Genomic DNA, 18,222 nt, shown 5'->3' on the forward strand with positions numbered 1-18,222 from the left:
AATAATTACTGTGGTTTTTAATTTGTGCTGTTGATGAAAAGCCACTCATGTTTGCAGATGCACCGCTCACATTTGTTTTCATACTGACTGGATGTTAACTCTAGGCACTAGATTATATTCCAATTTCATGTGTCAAGTCTAATGGAAACTGTGTGTTTCCTCTTACCTCAAACTGAGACTAATCTTAACCATAACCAGCTGTGTTTCATGATGCTTATCAAGACCCAGCCTTAAATTAACCACTTTTCTCTGCCTAGTTCGCCTCCTCACTGCAAGCTTCACTTCATTTATGACCACAAAACTGGCACCATAATAAACATGGTTATCTGCAGGTAGTAAGCAACCCGTGAAAACAGTAAGGCCAGTCCATCCTGTACAGGGCCTCTTGTCGTTGTCTCAAGACCTGTTGAGGTGTTTGTTTTCCAGTAAAATTTTACTGCCGTAAAACCTTACTGAAATCTTTTAGCCATAATTATTTTATAGATCTGAAAAAAAGTGTCCTTACAGAAAACATTGAGACTATACTTCATAAATTGTATGCCTTTCTTTTTCAATTAATCTTTTTTGATCGCAAGGAAGGATATAAACAATATCCGGAATAAGACAAACATAGCTGTCTCTAACAAACTATCGCGTCGTTAGCCGTCTTTGTGTGCCAGAGTAAATTTTGATTTCTTTGTGGAACTGGTGAATACCGGGGCTTGCCGTGAAACCGTTTGCATGTATGGAAATTGGAGGGGAACAAACGCACGGATGGAGCATAATACTTTCCGCCTGAGCACGCCGGCTAATGGAGCGCTTTTATTGGACAGGCCTGCTAATGCTAAAAAAAAGGGGCGTGAACTTCGCTGCTAGCTTTTCGCTCTTGTGTGATCATCTGGGGGATCTGGTTCATTCTTGGCGGTGCCCAGCAGAAGCGTTTCTTTTTTTGATAGTCTGTGGACAATATTTCAAGCTGACACGGATTAATTCGTCTTGCGTGCAGTTGTAGCTGTCGGGCTGATGGACAAAACGTGAAGTGAGACGGTGGCCCGGCCTCTCTCTTTCTGAAAATGGCATTGTGGTTAACTTAGCTAGTTAGCTTATCGGGCTAGGTAGCTGGACTCTTGTTGTCGCTGAGCCAACTGGCTTCCATTAGCTAGCTGTGCGGTGTTAGCTACGGGGTATGCTGATCAGCATCACTACATGTAGCTCTGCTATTTTAATGTCGTTTGTAGTAGACTGAAAGACGAGCGTTCAGTTGGTGGACAGAGCGACCATTTGGCTAGTTTAACTACGGCTAGCTCATTTAAGGCGCTAACATGCAGCGGTAGTTTGGATCCACTCGTCACAAACTGCTGCCTTGCACCAGCAGACCAACTGTTAGTAGGCATTGTGCGGTGTGTATAGCCATGGCTCTCTAACAATCCATCAGGAAAGTTGGTGACCGGTTACAGACAGGGTTGATGAGGGGCAGCTTCGGTGAACACACGGCTGCTTTGTGGACTGGACGCCGTTATGGTACATATACAGCGTTAGTTTGCTTCAGCACCGGAGTCACCCTGGGCACGGGGCCTTGCAGATTGCCGAGAGTTACCTACACTGTGTTGGCTTGTCTTAGGTGAGCTCAACTGCCTGTTTACTCATATTGCTTCAAGAACATGTAAAGTTTGCACAGGTTGAAGATCAGTAATGTAACTTTACTGAGTCGGTTCGCCATTTTAAGTTGCTGAATCGGTGAGGGGTGGTGGTGAAGCGTTGTTTAGCGAAATGAACAGCTCAGGAGTCATGCCACAAGAAAAGATGGAACTGGATCTGGAAATCCCAGCTTCCATACTTCCAAGTGATGGACACCTGAGAAGATCCAACAGTGCACCCATGATAAATGGATTAAGGTAGGGCAATCTGACTTTAATTTACTGCAAAGTTAAAACTCTTTCCTTATTCACACATTGAAATAAGTTCATTTGCATTGACATGATGGTTAAAGGCGTTCATAATTCGTCTTTGCAGTGATAACTCCCAGGTGTTCCAGAAGGAGGTCCTACGGTGCCGGAGAAATAGCACTACAGTTGTGAACAGGCCCAACATGGTATAGTGGTTCATAAACATATTCTGACTTGATTGAGATGCCTGAGTTACTGTAATGAGTGTTTACTCATTATCAGCCATGTCCTCCTCTTACAGGTTCCTTCTTCGCCCATTCGGGTCCCGAGTACCAGACTTCATCAAATTAAACAAGTAAGGAATTGAGGTGGTTGCAGTAAAAGTAATTCCTGTGGAAGTTGAGCTCTTCAGACCAATGTCTACGTCGGCTGTAGTAAGAGACATGCAAGAGCAACCTCTTTAGGCATTCACAGGGTCCTTGATCTTAACAAGCCAATCAACTCTTAGTATCACACTCCTGCAGAGTAAGTCTTGATTTCCATAAGAAAACACATGGATGTTGGTGGTGGGGAGTGGTTCAGTTGTAGCATCTGAGATAAGACTGAGCCTGAAATGGGCTTGTTAATCTTGTACTGTGAACTGAAGCGCTTCTTCTTGACCCCCATCAAAAAAAGATGTCTTTCTCTCTCTCTGCCATATTTAATAATATTTTAATAAGAGTACATATCATTTTTATCCAGGGGGAAAATGTAATGGGTCCACTTTAAAGAACATAACTCAGAAAAGTTAAAATGATGTGATGGTAGCTAATGTGATTTTTTTTTTTTTTAAATTTATTTATTTATTTTTTAAACCTTTGGTTCTCTTTTGTTCTCTTGCAGGAAGAGGGCATAGATGTGATGAACAGAGAAACTGCACATGAACGGTAAGCTATCCATTTATACACAGTGTTTGAATGAGGAGATCTGCTGTGTTGTTGGTGACAGGCTGATGACTCCATGTTCTGATTGTTGTTGTGCACTCAGGGAAGTTCAAGCTGCTATGCAGATGAGCCATTCTTGGGAGGAAAGCCTTAGTCTGGTAAAAACTCTGTCCCATATATGTTGCTGATTATGTTCTGCTGACGGGCAGTTTTGCATGTTTTGGCCCCTGGCCTTTCTTGGTCTCTCTTTGTTACTATAGAGAGGACAAGTAGAAACATGCTAGAGTAACGCTGAAATAACTGGGAGTTAACAGGGCCACCAGTCTCTAAAGGTCAGGCTGAGTTGGTAGTATAATACTCCCACACTTGCAGTGATGTTACTATTGGACTAAAGGATGCTGTAAACACACGGTGAACTGTGAAATCTTTAATGTTTTTTAGAGTGACAATGATTTGGAAAAGCCTGTATCTTCATCTCCAAAGCGAATCGACTTTGTGCCTGTGTCTCCAGCCCCGTCCCCAACAAGAGGAATAGGAAAAAAGGTACATCTGACATTAACTGTGGTTAGAGTCACAGTTATCGCATTATAGTTTCATTAACTAGATCTAGTTACTTACTATAACCCAGTTGACTAATAATTTAATTATGTGCAGCCTACAGGGAACAGTTGGCTGCAGTGAAGCTGGAGCTTCTTAGGCCTTTAGCCTTTTTCCACTAGTACCTGTTTGGCTCAGCACAGCTCAACTCCGTTTGTAGGTTTTCCATTATGCGGTAGTGCCTGGTAAAAAGAGCCGATGCGATCTGGAAATGTGACGCCAGCAGACTGCATTCACAGATTGGCTAGTCAGTGGCATCACTTGATGAGTCATGAGAGGGTCTCCTTCGTGAAAATCAAAACGTCCCTCTTTTAAACCCAGCAACGAGCGTGATGGCCAGAAAAAAAACACCGTGATCCCAGAGTCTGGCAAAAAGCTGTAGACCGAGCGGCAGATATACCATCGCCTCAACATGCTGTGGTGTTCATGTCTCATACACATGACTTCAGGGGACTTTGGGCTGCATTGCTTTAACATCCTCATGCACATCAGGTGTTACCGGCTTGTAGTGGAAACCAACCAAAGTCGAACCAAATTAGGTACTAGTGAAAAAAGGCTTCTAGTTTGCTGCAGCTCCAAGATGCAACATTTTCTTTTAAGAGATTCATTCGGCTTTTTTTCCAGCTCCACAAAACAATTCAGATTTTTATATTAGCACTACACTTTAATGTCTCCGTGGTCTGAAACAAACAATTCTTGCTCCTCTTCCTTCATTTGTCCCCCCTCCTGAGGTGACCATGTAAAACCATCTAAAACTGAGTATTTGGAGCAGTCTGAAGTTGGTGACGATTAAGCAGTAATTTTTCACCACTTGAATGTTATCAGTTGCAGATTTATCTAATGCGTTATCTATGTTTTCTGCTCTCCCCCTCCTACAAGCAGCAGTGTTTCTCTCCTTCACTACAAATTCTGGTGAGCAGCAATGGTCTCACTCCCAGCCCAATACCCAGCCCAACACGGCGATTTGGGTGAGTACAAATTCTTTTGAGCTGTCACAGCTTAAAGTTAAAGAGTTAAAATCTGTCAGTTACAAACTTTGCACAATTATGTTTGCAACTTCAGCTCATGCCCACAGTTTGTTGCTGTATTTCCAAATGTATTGATTTTAATTGTTCCTGTTTTCTGTCTTGTTCAGTCGACGGAGTCAAAGTCCGATCAACTGCATCAGAGCCAGCATACTCGGTCCAATAAAACGCAAAGGTGAGTCGTGCTTTAGACATGCTTTCAATGCTCTGTGTAAGGGAGGCTTTGCACATTAACGCAGCAGCAAACAGGCACACTCCCTCTGAGTGTGTTGCAATCAGACCTACCTCTGCTCTCTGTTTTGGAAGCCGATTTGAGTGCATGTACATCCTGGCATTTGTAACCTCTGACCCTCTGTGTTTACACGGAGATTATGAGATTGACCTCCCACTCAAAAGAGATGAGCTATAATCGCATCAGTTTGCTGGTGGCGTCCTAAAACAAACTTTAGCTACCTTAAGCATATTTTACTTTATGTTTTTAGGGTTTAGGCGTCAGTGCTCTGACTTGTCTGGTGTAACCTCTGCACATTGTTCTCGCTGTGGGATCAGGGGCCACTTTATTTTACAACACCTTGCTGAGGGAGGAGTTAATCATGGCCAAGGTGTTCATCTGTTTTGACTTGAGAGACTGGTGCTCACATCCAGTGATTAATGCCTGATTTAGACTTATTTAGGAAATCTACATCATAACCAGAAACTGGTTTTAACTCAATAGGCTGTGACCTTCCACACCATTCAGTCTACGTGAGATTACTCTGAAAGGTCACAGCGAAGGGTTAAAAAGGTTTTCTGATCATGATGTAGATTTCTTTTATGGTTGGAACTAGGGTTGGATGATTTGATCTATAGTCCCTCCATTATGGCAGCACTATCCACCCTTTATAAAGCACAATGTGCCAAAAAATTCCCCAAAAAGCAAAAAACTGGTGAGTGGGCTCATTAAGTTCCAGTTTCTAAACCATCATGCAGTCAGAAGTATCCTGTTAGTCTTCTGTCATATAATGATGATCAATTTGAAAGTCTGGGCATGAACCTGTGTGCCCTCGGACATATGTTTCGAAAGTGTTGGTTATGGGAGGGATGTGGATGTGAACATGCAACTTAAAACTTGAATCGGATAATATTTAATTTAATGCATCAAAGGGGAAATGAGGTGAAAGTCGTCTTGATTGGTGAGCTCTGATGTTATCGTCCATCAGCACGACTGTAGTCAGAAGCCATCTGTTCAACATGTCGGCCTTGAAGCTTTGATTCTAATGAAGAATATATTTGTAAAGAAATGTCGGACATCTAAGAATTTAATACATTTTAAATGGTATGACATGCATATTTCTGTTAATCATCACTGTTCTTAGACTACAGGACAAATGTTGTGGAAATGAGTCTTCGGTGGTCTTTATATTGATGAAGTTAATTTATTAAGCGCTGTGGTGCAGGAAATGCTTGTTAGGCTGGTAGGGCTGAAGCGATATGACCAAAATCTCATATCCCGATATGAGACATTTATCATCCTCCTGACAACTAAATACATTTTTACATTTTCTGTAAATTCTGTGAATCTCGGGCAACTCGGCTTGGTTAAAGTGTTTTCAGTTGAGCGCGGTGTACCTGGAGTCGAGGCACGGCCGCAATTTTCATTGAGTATTTATTACACGGCGTGCAGCAGGGAAACGCCTGTTCTAAGGTTTATTTTTTAGTACCTGACGGCTCTTTTGTGTGATTCAGTTTATTTTGAAAAATCTGAACAGGATCTTCAACTTAATTATGAAAGGTTTATGTGGGGAAATAAGCAAGCGGACGGCGGAGCCACGCAATGATTTTACCGTTGTTGTTGTTGTTGTTGTTGCTAATGACAACGCTTAAAAACAGCCACTTGTCCATCTGTAGTGTGGTTATATTAAATATAAGAGAAAGAGAGAACTTCAAGAAATTCTACAGTTACCATCAAAACAATGAAAAAACTTTGCTGTCAACAGTTTATTTTGCGATACCACGAAACAAACAATAGCGTAACATGAAACGATAGATGTTTCGTCTGATGTATCTCGTTATAGCGAACAGCCCAATAGGGCTAGACATGCCAGCCGATGTTATACATGAGATTCAAAATATTTTCCAAACAGACTTGATGATGTTGTGCTTGTGCCATATCTGTGGTTAAACAGTATCTATAATGGTTCATGGAAATAAAGATTCTTGGAAGAAAAACATTTGACTTGTGATCTGGACACTAAATGTTAATGCCACACAACTCGGTTTGGTTACATGTCTGACGAGCAGTCTCAACTCAGTCTCAGTCTGAGTCATCTGAAATGAACCTGCTCTTCAGTCAACAAACTGACTGCATGTTATTTCTAAATGGAGTAAATCAGTGTGAGAATATTAAATCATTCTAACCTCATTGTTTTGAACTGAAATAACATTATATGAGAGGGTAACGAGTGTCACAACCGGCTCAGGCTGGTTGTTGCTGCTGCCATTGTAACCAGTAAATGTGTGCCTGTGTATACACACAGACGGGTAAAGTAGAGTAAACCTATTGCAATATGCAAATTCTGAGAGGTTCACATTTGAATCCTTAATCATTAAACATGACATTTGTTTTGATTTTGGGTGTGTTGGTGTGTGCATGTGTACTTTGTGGTCCTCTGTTGACAAAACACTGCCACGCTGCAGATTGAACGTGCTGTTAATCAGTATGGATGTGACTAGGTAAAAGTTCACCAAGTGTAAACTTTGCCTGTTCATCTGCCTGGCTCTTTTGTGAATAGTCGCACAGCTCATGTGTCAATTTCTAAATGTTGGACGCCTTTTACTCTGCAGGTGAGATGGAAACGGAGAGTCAACCCAAGAGGCTCTTCCAGGGCACCACCACCATGCTGTCCTCGGATGTCTCCAACCTGTCAGATCTCAGCTCCTGGTAAGTAACTCTCAGGCCCATCAACAAATAAGAAGCTGCTTAGATAAGGATGAGCTTTTGAGTGCTGAGGCAAGTAGGCAGACACACTGGCTCTAAAAGCCAAGCTTGATTACTAGTCACCATCTCGTAAATGGAAAAACAAGGAAACCCCTACATGAAGAGGATTTGAGTAATTAATAGGGGATTTTATTGAGCCTTGTTGATTCTGATCGGAATCAAATGTCAGTCACCTCACTGGCAGCAGTTTTACAGTTTTATTTAAGAACTATTTACTTCCATAGAAATCGAAGTATATTGATTCTGGGGCGATTCTGTCTCAAAGTTGAGTCAGTGTGAGTGCTGACATTTGAGATTTTGAGCAGTGCATTCATTCAGGGTGAATTAGTTATGCAAACTTTTCTGAAGACTACCTTTTTCTTCCCTCTCAGTCACTCTCCAGATTTACTGGATGGAAGCCTCAGCAGCGTGGGCTCCTCCACCGACTCGCCAGGCAAAATGGAGGGAGTGTCTCCTTCCTCGTCCAGCAACTCACCCTTTGCTTCTCTCCAGGATTTGTCTCCCAAATGAGCATGGGATATCTAAGACTATGGGGGGGGGGGGAGAGTGGAAAAGACTTCTCTCCAGGGAACTGGTTTCCTTTTCAGACCCTTCACATCGCCAACTACATTTCCTTCAAGTGGAGTTTTCCCCCACACTTTCTTCTGACTGGCTGTTTTTATGGCTATCTTTTATGGAGGGTCTCGATTTTAAGGAGACTACAGCCATGGATGTATTTGTGTAAGAGGTAATCCTAGTAAAACTAGGACTGAGGGAAGTCGCTGCGCGCACCAGCTGCTAATTGATCTTGGATGGTGCCAGCCTTCGTAGGGATACTAATAAGTGGCTGTTGTATAAATCTGTCCTGCCAGTTCCCCTCACCAGAGAGAGAGACATTGAGCACTGGACATATAAAGACTACTTGGATGTGTGCATTTCCCTGTTTTTGTGCTGGAAAATGTCTGGCCCACTGGCCTTGGTGTGTGCACAGTCTGCAGATTTTGTAAGAAAAGATTTAACTTATTGTTTTCCTGCTGCCTGAGCAGATATTCTAAATATTTTTATGGTATAGGCTGTGAACTGTGGTGTTTGCATTTTTTTTTTTTTTTTTTTCTTCCCTCCCCTTCAGCTCCAAAAAAATGATTTGCTGCTACTTTAATTGGTAATTCTGAGCAAGTGGTAAATCATGATCATTCCTGGTAGTCTCAACACTAAAAGTTCCTGTGTTCTTACCAGGATGATTTTTGTGGATAAAAGTATGAAAATCGGACTTCTTTTTTCCCCTTGTTCCTTCTGGCAAAGTGTTCTTATTTATGGACAACACATTTGTTATAAAATTGGATTCGTTCTATCTGCAGTAAGTCATCTGTGCTGTCATTTACACCAAATCAAGTGACTGCTGGAACACGAGGCAAAAAAACAGCACCATCACATTGTGAGTAAAGAGACTGCTCTTTCTGCTGTGGTTACACTTTTTTCTTTTTTTTTCTCCAACACATATTGCACAGGATGCTTGGTCCTGTAGTGTTTCAGCCTGTGTGAGTCTTAAGCAGGAAACAACTAAATTTGAAGAAGAAAAAAGTCTGACTACAATATGTAGAGGTTAAAGCCTGCACTGTGATATTTGCACCTAAATTTGGTTTCATTTGTCCTGACCCCAGTGTTCATATCCATCCGTATAACTCGATACTTCCGAACCCCTCTGTGGCTCTGTAACCTTAAATGTTTATGTACCGGTACAAAAAGGAAGTGATTGTAAATCATTTTATGGAAGTGTGCCCTTTTAATTTAAACAAGTGTGGTTGCAGTTCACTTACTGAATGGGTTTTTTTTTTTTTTTTTTGTTTTGTTTTTTAAAATACAAATAGGAAAATGTTGGGGGTTTCTGCTTTGTTTTTTGTTCCCTTCACGATGCGTTTTTTTTTTTTTTTTTTTTCTCTTCTGCTCATTTTATGAAGTGTTCAGGGCATGAACTTAGCAAATGATATGCTATACTGTATGTCTGTAATAGAGGCTGTAATCTGCTCGTCTTTTGTGACTGCTATTGTAGCGGACATCAGGAGTAAATAAATTATTTCATTATGCTTTTGTATCAGTGTTTTCTTCTGTATTAGCGCTCGTATATGGAAGACCAAAACTACCAAAATAAAAATAAATTCCCGAAATATTAGTCCAACGGAAATTGGAGTTTGTGGGGTTTTTCTCAGTTTATGACTGCCAAAAATCCAGAAAAAATAAGGAATGAATTAAAGAAATATCCAATCAAATGCACTGGATATATTTAAAAATCCATATAAAAATAATGCATGGGGAAAATGGGAAACGATAAATATAGGAAAACAAACATTATATGGAAATGGAGAAGTTTAATCTGAATAGCAAGTTTCACATTTCATCAATTATGGTACCAGTATTTTTATAGGACATTTCGTGCATTTATTTTTACTACTTTTTTTTTTTTTTTTTGGAGTCAATTATTGATTTTTCTCAGTTTTAGTACTTCATAAACCAAAACATACAAATTAAATGCGGATGCATCAAGGAGCACGACAGTGTTACCAGTTCTTCTAGAAGTAAACAATATTGCTAAAAGTATTCACTCGTCTACCTTCACATATGAACTTGAGTGACATCTGATTCTTAATCCATAGGATTTAATGATATAGTGATAACAGCTTCAACTCTTTAGGACTGAGTTTATGGAAATGTTTTACCATTCTCCCAGAAGCACATTTAAAAATAAACTATTTATATAGCACTTTTCAAAACAGTTCAAAGTGCTTCGCGTTTTTGAGGACACTGATGTTGGACGAGGAGGCTGTGTGCCTCAGCATCCACTGACACCACTCTGTGATTCTACTGTTGCTGTTGTTCCCAGTTGCTTCCACTTATACCACTAACAGTTGACTGTGGAACAGTCATGGAAATGTCCATGGAAGTGATTGGAACCCTGAATTCACTCACAATTCAGTGATTTGGATGGGTGAGTGAATACTTTTGGGAATGTAGTGCAAGTCTCACTGCTGCTATACTTAGGATCATTTTCCTGGTGCATGACCCACTTTCAGCCAAGCTTTACCTGTCAGACAGATTGACTCTAGAATACTTTGGTATACAAAGGAGTTCATAGTTGTAACGATAGTTAGTTGGTAGTAAGGGGCCCAAAGTGTGCCAAAAACATTGCCCAACTGTTTTTAGCCAACCTATAATTATGTAGCCTAATAGTTGCAGGGACATTTATCAAAATTGAGCTCAAAATGCCTCAACAGTGACATCTGCAGGCTAGAGGGGGCAGAGCCTGCGTGAGTGTGGGCAGAGAAAAGGACAGCAGGAGCCTGACCTCTGCAGGATGGGATCTCTCATTTTATTTTAATGCACTTCAGTTTTTTTCATGCTGATGCTTGTTGTACCTCATGGTAACAATGTGCACAATCTAAAGTCAATATCTGCAGTTGTGATAATAGTATCATTATTAATATATTGTTATTATTATATGTAAATGTTTGTTTATTAGAATAAGATCGAACTCTCTGAAAATTATTAACTAAGAAAAGATGGCAACAGGTAATTTCCTAGTAATTAATCTATTTATTATTTGAGGCATTATGATTGTGCTGTGTTGTTTACAGGATACATGCTGGGATTCCCCTCCAGGCTTTTTAAAGGGAAGCATAAATGCTGAGATGAAATCTGTTTTGTTTCTCTTCGAAGGTTTTGGGAGTTCAAACTGCAAAATTTTGATGAATAAGAAGCTGAAACAAAATATCCAAGGTCCATCCATATCCTGTAGTAATTTGCAGATTTTCTTTCAAATTATGTTTATTACGTTATGTTTCAAGCCCAGATATACTTGAAGTTTCAGTGAGTCAGTTTTGAGAAGGAGTTTGTACCAGTTAAACTATGTTTCAGTATCTCAGTTTTGTTTGAATGGCTTGAAGTAAAAATTATAAAACACAGGGCTCCACGCTGCTGGCTCTGCAGGAAGTGGTGAGAGTTCTCAGAGTCCTTCTGATCATTGCATCTCAGATTTTGAATAAACTTTCCACTGATGTTAGAAAGGCCACTTTGAATTGAATCCCTGCCACTCACACAGCAACATAAAGCCAGGCCATTGTGTAACGCTCCATCAGAGATCACATGGTCCAGGCCATCCTGACAGGAATCAGAGAGATGTACACACACAGCAAACTTTGCACAGGTGCTGCTCATTAAAACTGTCGATGTAACAGTGAAAGTTTGCATGCTCCCTAATTACACCTGAAACTTTTGCTTTGGTGGATCAAGTTTGAGTCACTGAACTTTGTTTTCAAGACAGTCCCTCAATAATCAGTCAATCATAGTTCATTTTTGTTCTTTTCGTTTTTGTCGGGACACTTTAGATAGTGGTGTCCAAGCTGAAATATTCACAGACGCTTTGGGTGGCTTAAAATATTCTTCCTTAAATGTGATTAAAAACACAAGTTGAAATAAGTATTTGTGCTGTTAACATGTGTCCACGTGGGGATGATGACTGTGGAGAAATGACTGTACTAGAAAAAAACGTAGGTTACTGGATGCACCAACTTTATAATAGTCCTTTACACCGTTCTCACTCCTGGTTGTATTTAGCTGTGTTTTGTTAATATTTATGTAATTTCATAGTACTTTACTTTTATTAATATCTTAATACTTCATAGAACAATGTGTGCATAATGTCTTGCATGCCATCAGACAACCCTGTGCATGCGTATCCTCCATCTTCGCTGCTGGAAAATGCTTCCACAGATTTCAGTTCAGCATTCTCTTGAGTGTCACGTCCCTCTCTGTATAATTTCTTCAGTGTTATTTCTCTGCCTTATTTACAGCTTTAGAGGCAACTGGTTCCCAAGCAGCTGCACATCATGTTGCTTTGAGATGACACCCCTTCCCCGAGGGAGACCGCTGGATTATTTTCAGGCACCATCATTGCAAAGCTAACAGGAGCTTTATTGTCCTGTTCTGTGCCGTGTGCTTTCCTGACACAACATGTAATGTGTAAAAAATAAAACAGAATCTATCTTTGAACATGACACACTACAGCTGTATTGAGACTTTATTAAACATTTGATAAAGCATGGCAAGCGAACCATTCTTCTTTCAAGAGGAGATCCCTCCTTTGGTGACAGGTAGAAGTATCTTACTGCTAACAAACTTAAAGCCCACTCATACAAAGTATCCACACATGCAAGGAACGGCATTTAGTCTTCAGTCTACTCTAAAAAGCTTTAAAAAAACATCAATTTAATAATGGTAACAGGTAACAAAACTTTAATGGCTTTATATACAAGTACCGCGTTTGCATGTTGATTCCTTCACACTGAAATGACCACTTTCTTTCACATAATGGCAACAGAGTTACAGACAATATGTGAGGCCAAACAACAGCAAATGGCCTCACGCTTCTTCACAGGCCCTTTATCTCAGGGACAGCTCCCCTCACTCTGACCTTACACACGACAGCTCTTCCCATTTACGTCACTTTAGTTCCGTGTATGTATTAACACAAATGTGTAGATTTGAAAACAAGTATGCTAAAATGTATTTTTCAGAGGATGAGGTAATCGAATAAGTACCCCTGTTCCCCTGCTGTCAGCTCTACTTTTTTTTTACTCGTAGTAGTGCCTCTGGTGGGAGAACATTCTCTTCATGTTTCTGTTTCTTTTCTTCCCTCCTTTCGGCTCACGGCACTTCATGTGCGTAGAATGACCATTGTAAGAAGCCCTAAAATATGACAAGAAATAACACCGGGTATTATAAATTTCATCACACGCTTTGTCAAAACAAACAGCCTGGTTCTCACTTCAGAATGGAACATGCAACTTCCTTCTGTTTTTACTCACCGAGAACATAAGCAGCTACAAGTTTCTTGTTAACACTTAAGTGGAGGTAGACAGGCACAGTAGATTCTTGCTCCCCAAGTGTCGGGAGCATCAGGGCGGCCATACACACCAGCCCAAGCAGTACTGTCAACAGACTGGGTCCTCCAGCAACAGGACGGCTCTCTGCAAGTGTCACATACACACAAATAAACACACTTAGATTGAGTGCAATCACTTGTGTAACTCAGAAAAAGCCTGGTAATTTACCAAACTAACTTAAACTGCTTCCATTTAAGTCTGAAGGGGGACCCAATAGCAATATACAGCAGATTATGTGGCACTAAATTAATGTGGGTATAATTAAGAATATTATTTAAAACAAAGCAACACAGGGTTGGAAGAACAATAATAAAATTAGAATAAGCGATATCGTTTGAAATGCTCACCAATTGAATTTTGTGATAATTTGGCTCCATCTAGAGGCAGTTTCACACAGCAGCGATTTCCCCTCTTTTTCCTACCTGTCTGGAATGCAGTCTGTTCAAAAAACTCGCTGTCAGCAATTCGGCGTTCCTCATCTTGGGGCCGGGGGCTAGGCGGGTCCTGTGAGGCAGAGGGACGGAGAGTGGCCGTCACCTCTTTGCGGCCCAGAGCTTTCCGCTGACTCTGCTCTGACACCTGCAGCCGGAACTTGTCGTAGACCCCATAATGGCACGCGCGCACATCTCGGTGTCGGATTACTCTGCGTGGATGCAGAAAGTTAGCTGTACAGATAGCAATAAATTAATCAATCTGCTAGTTTAGGTTCACCAAAGCGTGAACTAACTCACATATCAACGCAACACTGAGGCTTGACGGCTCCAGTTGCATCCACCACGGTGTACTTGTTTGGCGCTGTGCACAGCACTGACAACGAAGAAAACAATACACGACGTAGCCATGTGATTGGAGATGAAAAATGAACATAACAATTATACGTAAACACAGAGATGTTGTTTCGATCTGCTCACTGACCTTTAAACTTGAGGGCGAACTCATAGGGATTGTAGAGCGTGAGCACCTGTTTGTGAGACGACTGATCATCGGCATAGAAGACGAGCTCATTGGGGAACACGAACACGGGAAGGCTTCCTCCCACCAGCTCTGGCGGTCGATGCTGCTGCTGCATTGGCTCCCGCTGAGCTCTACCCTCTGCCCAGGCCCCGCCAACTCTTCTCTAGCAACTCTCAAGCTTTGTGAGCTCCCTTCAGGTGAACAGCACTTCCCACTCTCAGCTCCTTAGGGCCATGACATGATACTGTGAAGAAACACAAGTGATGAAACGCAAAATACGCCAAGAGGCAACAGCCTGTCACTCTTTTACATTTTATGAAACTCTAATAGGTTAGTAATAGTGTAGTGGTAATACATTTCTTTCATTTTTTTCATATATCTCCTATAGCTTCTAGTTACCTTACACTTTACTGTGCCTGTTTGTTTACTTTAGTGACTCAAAGGCAAGTTTCTGCCCACCTCTTGGATGCTTTGTCTGTTTAGCTTCTCCCCCACCTCTGTGGGTTCACACCCTCTGTTTCCACACCCCCACTGCATAACAAAGAGTGAAGCCATCCCCCGCCAACAAATGTTAACCCACCCCCATAGCCTTAATTTTATTATGATATTCTAGTATATTTAAAAGTACATTTAAACACTTATAACTTAATTAGATTCTAGATTTACTCTGTTTTTAAATACTCTGTATTTAAAGCAAAAAATATTATTATATCACTTACGTGATTAAAAAAATGAAAATGTTAGACTCATCTAAATGTTTTAGTTTAGTCTGTTTTTTTTTAATTTAACAGTGTAATAAGATATTTACATTGATAAACCTTTTCTAAACCACCTAAACCCATGTCTTTAAAATTTGAGCACAGCAAGGTTTTGTTATATACTGATAATCCTACACGTGCTATATTTTAACGCTACGTGTATTTTTAAAGGCAAATACTTGAAACAAAACTCAGACCTTAATGATAAGCGAGAAAGCTAAGGCAATTTCATTGGTACAACTTTTTATTAAAGGCAAACAAAGTTAAAGTGAACTCCATGTGCCTGGTCACGTGGCCCTTTGTGTTTACATGGTAACGGAAGAACTCGAGGAGCGAGACCTGTGGTGTCGTAACACTTTTTATTTTCTACGTATAGTTTGCTCCACGTCAGAAAAACACAATAAAATCACTACATTTGAAGCACGATGCTACGAAGTCACTTTCAGTTATGAGATATGATATGTTATTAAGTTATCTAGATTTCTTTAGCATTTCGTTAGTGTATATAAACTCAAAACTGTCTTTAAAGCACAGGTAACAACGTAAACAAACACCAGAAATAGGTTTTTCGTTGAATATTTGACATAAATCTATAACAACTGTGATTTTAAATTAATACGGTGCCTATTATTAAGTAATACCGATGGTATAACATGTTCTTTATCTGCTCGTGTAATAACACATATTTTCACTGTAATGCTAACGGTGTTCAATACTGATGGCTAGCGTTAGCCGGCTAAGAAAACCCAGCTGATAGCAAATTGCCTCTTAAACGTTGTCTACACGCAGTGTCATTTCAGAAAGCAAAGCGCAGATTTATTTAATTTCAATAGCAAGTCAGAGTGAAACTTTACCTTGTTGTCAGCACACGGGTTCGTGAAACGTTGGAGCTGTAAACGAGATCTGTGCTTCTGCTCCCACCCTGTTGTTGTTGCTCCTCAAGCCTTTTTTTTCTTTGTGAATAATTGTACTGCAGACCTCGCGGTGCATGCTGGGATGGCAGAAGACGAGTACGTGAGAACGTAAATGTTCTCCCAGCACGCGGGCTAACGTGTTTATTACTATTTCACAACGTTTGGATCGGAGCACAGAAAACTTTATCCCCCAGGCATAATTTAATTATATTTGCAGAATGCTTTGACAACACAACTGCTGTGAAAAAAATGTGCTCAGATGTAAAGTATACTCACACTTTCCTAGTGCAATAAATTGTTTTCTTTAGCATATAACGTATAAATAGGCCAACTGAAAACAAGAAATAGCCTGTTTTAAACTTCCACCAGGCATGAGGTATTTTTCTAAACTGCTGGTATAAAGTTTTAAAACTTACTGTAATTTGATTTTTCCGTTATTTCTTAATATCATGGTAGCATCGAAGCACACTATCGTGACTTCAGTATTGTCGGAGTTACCACCATTACGGCCAAACGATACAAAAAACACGGTTCGGTAGCGAGAATTATTTTCCCGCTGTGGTATTTGCAAACTCAAGCATGCATGTGTAAGTTTCTTCCCCAGTTTTTGTTTTAGTTAACAAGGTCATGTAACTACATGCGTTGTTATTACGTTAGTCAGAAGGACGGAGCCTTTGAGACGCCTTGAACGCAGCAAAAGAATCACATCTGTGGGCGCGCGTATGAGGTTGTGATGGGGCGGGAGGGATACGGTGCAAGCGGCAAGAAATTTCAGGTCTAAGAATATAATTCTCACACTGCAACAAACAGTTATGTGGCTTCAAACTAGCCTCAAGAGACCACAGATACGAGGGCATTATACCACGCTTTTGAATAACCACCCCCAACACCAGGAGACTGACAAACTGTACTCACGAGCCATTTCGACTTCATTATATCTGTGCTTGAGGGGGCGTGGTCATTTCCATCGGACTCAGCCAATGGCGTCGCACTGAAAGGAGCTGGGCGTTCCATTCGGTTAGGAGCAGAAGTTGAACAGCGCGAGCCGAGACAGAGCTCTAGAAAGGCAGATAGGGAGAGGGCAGAGGCAACGGCCCTCTACTGGAGGGGGGGGGGCTTATTATAACAAATATATACACACATGTGTGAACTGTTGGGCTGCACGATAGGTCATATGTGGATAATAGTTATTTTAGAAAAGCATATAACCGCGGCTTTACATTTAAAATGCCTATTTTACTTTTCCTGTTAGACACGTCCGCCTCTATGAATCAGCGCACTTATTTGGGTACGACGTATCTGGACGTTGCTAAAGGCGCGGTTGAGGTCTTTATGAAGGTAAATAATGATTTTACCCCGACCTTTTTCAGCACGTATGCACCTTTGGTTAGCTTAGGGTTCCTTGGGGAAGATAGGTCAAAATTAATATATGTTGTTTTGGTTTTCTTTTTTGACAGCTGCGTGCCCGAGACCCGGCTAGTAGAGGCGACAGGTACATGCTAGTTACATTCGATGATCCACCATACGGAGTGAAGGTAATTAGCAACTGATGCCATTTTTACATTTTACAAGCCGTTCGTATTTTTCTGTCAGTGAGATTTTATTGTCCTTCTGGTTTGTAGTCAGTGTTGGGCGGCTTCCCGGTGGCAAAAAACGGCAAATTAGTGCTCCAAATACTGACAAACGCGGAGCTGCACTGCCTCCGAACATCCAGCAGACATTTTGCTTTTGTGTTGAGAAAAGTCTCGGGCGTTGAGATGGAGGCGTGGAGATTTATTATCAGCTATGACGTCGCTCTTTTTTTAATATAACAACGTGTAGACTGGTCAAAGAGCCCGCCGATCACTTTTTACCCCGCCCCTTGCATCAGTCACGCATCGCCATTGGCCAATCTGGGCTGAAAGTTGATAAGCCCTCTTCATCATGAGATCTCTTTTTTTTGTATTTTTATGAGTTTGCTCATGTTCTCATTATTCATATTATAATTATTTGTCATCCCGATACGAGTGATCGTCATGTCCTTGCATAGGAGCAGTAGTCTTCATACATGCACAGACACACAGGAACAAATAAATACAGCGTGGGAATCACTGCGATAATTTCACGGGGTTAATATCAACAAAGGTTTCCTGACTATAATCTATTGACATGTTTTATGACCAGACACATATCTCCATCTGATCTTTTCATTCCCAATAAAATACAATCCACATGAACCCCTAAGGTCCCTGGTGTGCTTCAGTGGCTGCTCTCTACACTATATTAGGTCTCTCCAGGCTTCCATAACTCTGTCT

General features: G+C 40.9%; 3 protein-coding genes and 1 non-coding gene across 9 annotated transcripts in view; 3 read left to right on the plus strand and 1 right to left on the minus strand.

Moving 5' to 3' along the window:
• The first annotated feature begins 286 nt into the window (after positions 1-286).
• On the plus strand, positions 287-8,473 carry pabir2 (PABIR family member 2). 2 transcript variants are annotated; one of them, XM_026187602.1, is made up of 11 exons: positions 287-1,600; positions 1,706-1,874; positions 1,993-2,071; positions 2,167-2,220; positions 2,748-2,791; positions 2,892-2,946; positions 3,230-3,331; positions 4,268-4,353; positions 4,521-4,585; positions 7,234-7,330; positions 7,759-8,473. In XM_026187602.1, the coding sequence occupies exons 2-11, from the start codon at positions 1,750-1,752 to the stop codon at positions 7,895-7,897; spliced, it is 846 nt and encodes a 281-aa protein (XP_026043387.1). In that variant the 5' UTR covers positions 287-1,600; positions 1,706-1,749; the 3' UTR covers positions 7,898-8,473. The 2 variants fall into 2 exon arrangements, with proteins under 2 accessions (XP_026043387.1, XP_026043378.1); XM_026187593.1 differs by having other exon boundaries at positions 287-1,874.
• Positions 3,000-3,156, plus strand: LOC113009646 (small nucleolar RNA U109). The gene has a single exon (XR_003270226.1). It is a non-coding gene; the product is annotated as a small nucleolar RNA U109 (small nucleolar RNA).
• Positions 8,474-12,419: 3,946 nt separating the features above from the next.
• mospd1 (motile sperm domain containing 1) lies at positions 12,420-15,983 on the minus strand. Its single transcript, XM_026187652.1, has 6 exons — positions 15,869-15,983; positions 14,218-14,500; positions 14,034-14,109; positions 13,725-13,945; positions 13,225-13,386; positions 12,420-13,105 (listed from the first exon to the last, which is right to left on the minus strand). Exons 2-6 carry the CDS (start codon positions 14,369-14,371, stop codon positions 13,074-13,076), a joined length of 645 nt encoding a protein of 214 aa, XP_026043437.1. The 5' UTR covers positions 14,372-14,500; positions 15,869-15,983; the 3' UTR covers positions 12,420-13,073.
• A 1,012-nt stretch (positions 15,984-16,995) lies between these two features.
• The window catches only part of ints6l (integrator complex subunit 6 like), a 22,998-nt gene continuing 21,771 nt past the window's right edge, over positions 16,996-18,222 (plus strand). For 3 of the 5 annotated variants that reach the window (XR_003274054.1, XR_003274056.1, XM_026187615.1), the window contains exons 1-2: positions 16,996-17,266; positions 17,386-17,463. Coding sequence is in view for 3 of the 5 variants with exons in the window: in XM_026187615.1 (XP_026043400.1) it covers positions 17,156-17,266; positions 17,386-17,463 (189 nt within the window). In the remaining 2 variants the exon portion in view is untranslated. Of the gene's footprint in view, positions 17,267-17,295; positions 17,464-18,222 lie in introns of those variants that run through there. The other 2 variants (XM_026187629.1, XM_026187639.1) reach the window with 2 other exon arrangements.

Source organism: Astatotilapia calliptera, chromosome 2 (genome assembly GCF_900246225.1).
Source record: "Astatotilapia calliptera chromosome 2, fAstCal1.2, whole genome shotgun sequence".
Lineage (NCBI taxonomy): Eukaryota > Metazoa > Chordata > Actinopteri > Cichliformes > Cichlidae > Astatotilapia > Astatotilapia calliptera.